Raw genomic sequence first — 6,586 nt, forward strand, 5'->3', positions numbered from 1 at the left:
TAAGTAATCTGTTAATGCTTCTCTCTGAAAGCTTGAAGCCTAAATGATTAAAGGAGGAGTTGATGCAAAAGTAGGTTTTATTTCCATTAATCAATAGAAGAAAAGAGTTTCAGGCTAAAATTTCCAGCCAGTGAAGGAGCAAGAATTATTGCAGCCACATTTTAGTGTCTCGTCTGCAAGTTATCTCTTCATGCATGCTTTCCATTGGCTGTTCCTTTGTTTATAAGCTAGAGGCTTCTAGAGGCAGATGGTGAGGAACTAGGGAAGACAGAGTCAAAATATATTTGTCTCTAAATTGAAGTATTTTCTTCCTCCCTCCTATGTAGGTCTCTGCTAACAGCGACATCAACAAGATGACCAACACTAACCTGGCCGTCGTTTTTGGCCCAAACCTGCTGTGGGCCAAAGATGCAGCCATTACCCTCAAAGCCATTAATCCTATCAATACGTTCAGCAAATTCCTACTGGACAACCAGAGGGAGCTTTTCCAGAGCTTGGAGGCTTGATTGAGAGCCTCTTTGTGCTGACACACCATGTGTCCACTGTGACCACTTCCTTCCTTCTTCCCTCCCCCTCCCCTTTTCCTTTCTACTTTATCTTGGAACCGTGGCCAAGCTTAGAAAAGCATAAGGTGATGAGTGGAGTGAAAGAGGAGTAGGAGATGGTATTGAGAGTGTGTGTGTGTGTGCACATGTGCATGAAAGAGGGAGAGAGAGAGAGAGAGAGAGAGAGAGAGAGAGAGAGAAGGAGTGGTCAAGTGGGCTGGGAAGCTGGCCTCCCCATCTCTAGAAGTGGAGTGTCCAGATTACTCTTAATTCCTTCAGTTCCCTTCAAGTAGCTCTTCTTGTACCCCAGCAGAATCCCTACCTCTTGGTGCCTGTGTGATCTGGACTAATACGTGTTGCTGCAGTGGCCCTTTGGCTGAGAGGAATCTATTTCTACTTCTCTTCTTTGGCTCACATTAGTGCACCCAAGTCAGTTCTGAGCATTCCCATTTTGGAAGGCTACGGCTGCTACTGAACACAACCAGCTTGCTACCCTTGATGGAAAAGCTGATCCCCTAAGCCCTATGGAAAACATGGGGTATAAAAGAAGATTGCTTTGTCCTGGAAGTGCCCATGTTTCTGAATAGAGAGCTATTTGTACATTTCAAGGAACTCTAGCACTTGAGGTAGGTGCTGTTACAATTTCCCTGCCATGATTTAAAGTTTAGTGCCCTCAGATATTGTGGAGCCCACTCTATCTTTCTGTAATGCCCTTCTGAAGAGAGTGTCTCTGCGAAACTGGCCTTGCCATTAAGGTTTTCCATTTGGGGGGGGGGGGTAGTGATTTTGTGTGTGTTTTGCTCTCCCCCCTGCCAGACGGTAGGAGTCATGCAGGGGGTGTCTGCTGTGGTGGTATTAGCTCTTCAAAATGCCAAAGGCCAGATTAAAACACTGCCCATTCCTGTAACTGAAGCACAGACATCTGTGCCTCTGGTTGCTGCTGCCTTACCATTGTGATGAGAGCATACTCAAGCAAATGACAGATCACTGAGGCCAAACTCAAGAACCTTATGCAGAAACCTCCTTGCCCCAATCTACTGGGCAATCATGTGCCAAAATTAGGGGAAGGTGAGTTTTCTCATTGAAGGACCACTGCCATTGTGTCCTTGTTGAGCTGAAATATAGTTGTTTTACAAATACCAGAATGGCTCTGATGGACCCTTGGTTTCCTTGGCACATGGAGATAGGAAGCATTGCTGCTCTTTTCTCTGACCTGAGAAAGGTTATACAGCCCATGCAGTATGGTTATTCCATAGATTCTTGCCTATGTGAGTCGTTCCCCCTTTCATATCAGAAAGCTGAGTTATTCTAAACTCTAAACTAGGCTAAGCCATTGGCCCAAGCACAATAAGTTTTAAGCCAAATGTATTCTCTCAAAAATAGCAGTTTTCTGCTGGGCCTATAGAAGCTTCTGCTTTTTAATAGTGTTGTAAAAGTGCATTTTCACAATGTATTACTGCCAACTGTCGTAAGGCTATTTTGTCCACACCCAACCCATTAGTTGGCCCTGTAAAATGGCAAGCTTGGAGTTCACAGGATTAGAGATGTTGGGGGTACTTTTCTCCGCCTTCCCAGAACCTGTGGCTTCCTGTCACAAGACAGTTAGAGGGAAGCTGGCAAGGTGAGTTTTGTAAATGCACAATAGGCTACTGTTTAAAATTGAATAAAAGAAGGACTGTGCTATGGTTTAAAATCGACAAAGTGAGCACTAAAATCTGCATGTGAATTATCAGTGCCCGTAGCCCAGCCAGCTCCTGTGAACTGGATTCCACATCTGTCACAGATGGCTGGAAATGGTGAACTGAAGTGCTTGACACTATTATGAGGAGCTGACGAATGTGTTGGTCAGAGTTCATCATCCTACGTAAGTTACAGGATCAGTCAGCATATAGGAAGTGTTCAGTCTGATAACATATAAACTTAGTTAGAATTTTGGAACAACACAGCAGTTGGGAACATTGATTTTTCTGTTTAGCTGAGACATGGAGAGGCTTTCACCAAGAACACTAACAAGTGAACGGCTATGGGAGGAGCAAGAGCCTTTTGCCTTCTAGTATCTCTTGTATAGAATAGTTTAGCATGGTTAACTTGCTCACTCCTGTTCAAAGTTCCCAGGTTGGAAGGAGAAGCAGCTGGTTTCCATGGGAATCACTGCCTCGGAAATGGAAGGCCCAGGCACTTTAGGACACAAGGCTGCAGGTTCAGCCACTGCACTGTAACATTAATTCCTCATCTTCTTTTAGGATTAGGAGCAAGATCAGGCAGAAGGGAGAAAGTGCTGTCATAGCTGCCCAGTAACACTTTTATGAAGTCCACAGATTCCCAATTTGTGTGCATGTGTGATTTTCCCCACCCCAAACACATTGCAAATCTTTGTATTGCTAGCTACTGCACACAGTTAAAAGTGCACTCACAAAGCCCTGCAAGTAAGCCAGTGTAAAATAGCTCTGTTGCTTTCCCTACTTTGTGGGAGCTTCCAGGACACCTGGAGTACATACATGGCAGCAATGTCTGCTTTGCCTCATTGCCCTCTCCCCTCACCATTTTTTTTCCATTTTCAAATCTCTTACCATTGTGGGCGATTGGTGGAGCTGCATGCTAGGCCTGACTGCACCCTACGAATTAAGTTTGCATCTTTGGCCAGTTAACTCCGAACTTCCTTCCCCTTCCCTTTTTTTGATTGCTGCCATGTGTGCTGTCTGAATTAGGATGGTAGGCATCCAAGCAAGTGGTTGGAATTACAGAAGACCAGCATCTCAAAGGGCCAAATATGTCCTTCCATGCTCCTCTTGTAATAGAGGCCAAGAGCTGGTTAGATCGCCATGGCTGCACATTGTTTTCTGTCCTCCTGCAAACTTCCAGTGCTACACCTGCTTGGCTGCCCCCTTGTCATGTAGCTTCCATGTTAGATATTGGCCACGGTGCTTCTGTTGGGTGGAGCGCTCCATCTCTATTGTATCCTTTGCTTGCCTAATAAAGCCCATCAGTGTCTTGGTACCCCCTGAATACACTCTGTGCTCTCACCTCTAGCAGTCAGTCGTGTATCTGTAGTGAGAACAGCTTATGGGTGGTGCTGCTTATGCTGAAGCTAATTGGATGCCTTGTGGTAGGAGTGGGAAACCTGTGGTCCTCCAGATGTTGGACTCCAGTGCCCATTAGCCATAGCCAGCCTGGCCAGTTTTCAAGGATGATGGGAATTGTGATCCAGCAACATCTGGAAGGCCACCGGTTTTCCACCTTTGCCTTATGGCAAGTCTCTTTGCTAACTCAGCAGAGGTCTTTGATGGCCAAGTGACCCCTGGTTGTGTGTTCTCCACCAGGGTCTGTATGCAGAGTTTACAGCTTTGCTTTTTGTTGCTGTTATCTTGCATTTTTGTTCTCATTGATGTTTATTGGGAGCAGGGCTGGGGTTTTTTATTTTTATTTTTACTGTGACATTAATTTACACACCCATGTTTATTTCCTTCTAATGGTACCAATCTTGTATTTCACAGTTTGCACTTTTTGTACTTCAATAAAAACCCAAAGCCAATACCAGTTTTGGTGTTTTTCTTCAATGTGCTGTTCTAGAATCAGTCAACAAAAGAGACTGATTAGTATCATCCACCTGGTGCCTATACATCAATAGAGTATGTGGTGAAATGCAAATATAATCTCCTTCAGGGAGGTTATTTGTTCATCCTTGAGCTCATCCTTTGCCCAGTGTAGCATTGTCTGGTAGGTGTAAATGGATCATGGGACTTTTCCACCTTTTATTCAGGCTGTACTTTGTTACATTACTTGCTTCAAAGCTATCTGTGCTATATACAGTAAACCTGCAACTTGTGCTTGTTTTACTTGTGCAATCACCTTATGCAGATGAGGAATAAATAGAGAGCTGGGGAAACCCTACCCTGTGCATATTTATCCCGCACCCCACACACCCAGCAGGGTATTCCTTGTTTAGTGGGCTTGGGGAAGGGAGTGCATAATCTTGACTTTGAGTGTAGACCCCTGGAACTGAACCCTCATGTGGGCCCACTGTATTTAATATAGTATATTCATCTTCCAACATAACTAGCATCAAGTTCCTAGTTTTAAGGTTTATTCAGCTTAAGTTCACCAACCTGAACTCATAGCTGATCATTTCCCAGGCAATCATGTTCCCCTAAGTGAAAGCTGGTGAAAATCAATCTTTGCTAGATAATGGGTATGACAAATGTTTTCCCCTGTGTGAAGGGAGGATGTGCCCCTGCCTTTGACCCCCCCTTTTTTACTGGTTTTTGGTTTAAGAATGGCACTACCACCAACTTCTGTGTTGGTAACCTCAAGGCTGGATCATTCCAATGAACTTTCTGTGGCTAGCCCTTGGGCCTGATGCAGAACCTCCAGCTGGTGCAGATTGTGGTAGCTAGACTGATGGGGAAACATGGCTGACAACACTAATTAAAACATCTACACAGGTTGCCTGTGCCTGTTGAACTTGGCTTGGTAGTTAATTTACAAACACTAAACAACTTGGGCCTGAGGTTCCTTTGGGACCATCTGAACCAGCTCAACTACTGAGTGCCTCTGTAGGCACATTGCTGGTCATCCCCTGGTATGGCTTATTTGACACTAACAAGAAACCAAGTCTTTCATGCCATTGGCCCAATCCTGTGGCATACTCTTCCACTGGAGATTGAATAGGTATATTCAATATTCAATATTCACCTTCAAAACATTTTGATGGCATCAGACATATGCATAATAAGAAAAACATTGTCTGGAATATAGGTAGTTGATGACCTGTGATTTTAAATGTTTTTTGTGTGTGTGTATATAGTATTGCTGTAAACCATGTTGATTTTTTTAAAAAAATGCAGTATACAATTTTCAGTAACTAAAGTAGTTGAAGAGTTAGCATTTTCCAGCAGCTCCACCACTTATCTCTTTGAAATAAGACTTTTCACTAGGCCTCTGGCTGACAGCTGAAGTAAGTGACATAACATTTTTATTGGAAAGTATATGAATACATGTTGAAGTAACTCTTGAAAATTAGTTCTAAAGAAATATAATTGAGGACTCTTCTCCTTTTAACCAAAACACTTGTAAATTATTAGCTATGTACAGTGGTACCTTGGGTTACAGACGCTTCAGGTTACAGACTCTGCTAAGCCAGAAATAGTACCTTGGGTTAAGAACTTTGCTTCAGGATGAGAACAGAAATCGCGCGGCGGTGGTGCGGCGGCAGCAGCGGGAGGCCCCATTAGCTAAAGTGGTATCTCAAGTTAAGAACAGTTTCAGGTTAAGAACGGACCTCCAGAACGAATTAAGTTCTTAACCCAAGTTCCACTGTATTCTCATTTATTGCAATAAAGTACCACATAAGGAGCAGTAAGGTATCTTTCTTTGAAAGTCTGAAAAAAACTGGATCCCTGTTCTACATTAGTAAATTAATATCTTGATCAGGTCTAACTAAGGAATAATGTACTCTTAAACTGAACCAAGTAGCAAGACTTGGAAAACCACAAAGAAAGTAGTATAAAAAACCCAGCAGCGCTGCATATTCCGTGCATAGAGGCACATCTGTATTTATTGGGCCCTTCCATGGCAGTTCTGTGCAGAAATATATTGGTCTGAAGTAACTGGGACAGGCAGCAACAGGCTAACTTCCTTTAACTATTGCAGAATCTTGGCGTGAAGAGGAGAAACTATACAGGCATTGCCATCATATGGAGAAACTTCAGGGGGAAGCTGCAAAAAATAGTTATGAGTGATCTAGTAACTATAATTTGGCTGGTAGGGAGGCAAATGTCACTTGATCATTGCAGCGGGATCAGCCACTCTGCAAGTAACTAACCAGAGAGCAGGCAGATGTTCCCGTAACAGATTCTCTTGTCAGTGCACTAAAGCCAACTTATGTAGACAAGATTACCTCCATAGCAGTACAGTGGTACCATACCTTGAGTTACAAACGCCTCAGGTTATAAATGATTCAGGTTACAAACTCCGCTAACATGGAAGAGTTACCTCGAGTTGAGAACTTTGCCCCAGGATGAGAACGGAAACCGTGTGCTGGC

General features: G+C 43.5%; 1 protein-coding gene across 2 annotated transcripts in view; it reads left to right on the top strand.

Moving 5' to 3' along the window:
- ARHGAP1 (Rho GTPase activating protein 1) overlaps positions 1 to 4,077 on the top strand; it is a 30,847-nt gene extending 26,770 nt beyond the window's left edge. For both annotated transcript variants that reach the window (XM_082225889.1, XM_082225890.1), the window contains one exon: positions 327 to 4,077. In XM_082225889.1, coding sequence (XP_082082015.1) covers positions 327 to 506 — 180 coding nt within the window. In that variant the 3' untranslated portion in view covers positions 507 to 4,077. The remainder of the gene's footprint in view (positions 1 to 326) is intronic.
- Positions 4,078 to 6,586: the final 2,509 nt, after the last annotated feature.

The sequence above is a fragment of the Podarcis vaucheri genome (genome assembly GCF_965113315.1).
Source record: "Podarcis vaucheri genome assembly, chromosome: 1".
Classification (NCBI taxonomy): Eukaryota; Metazoa; Chordata; class Lepidosauria; order Squamata; family Lacertidae; genus Podarcis; species Podarcis vaucheri.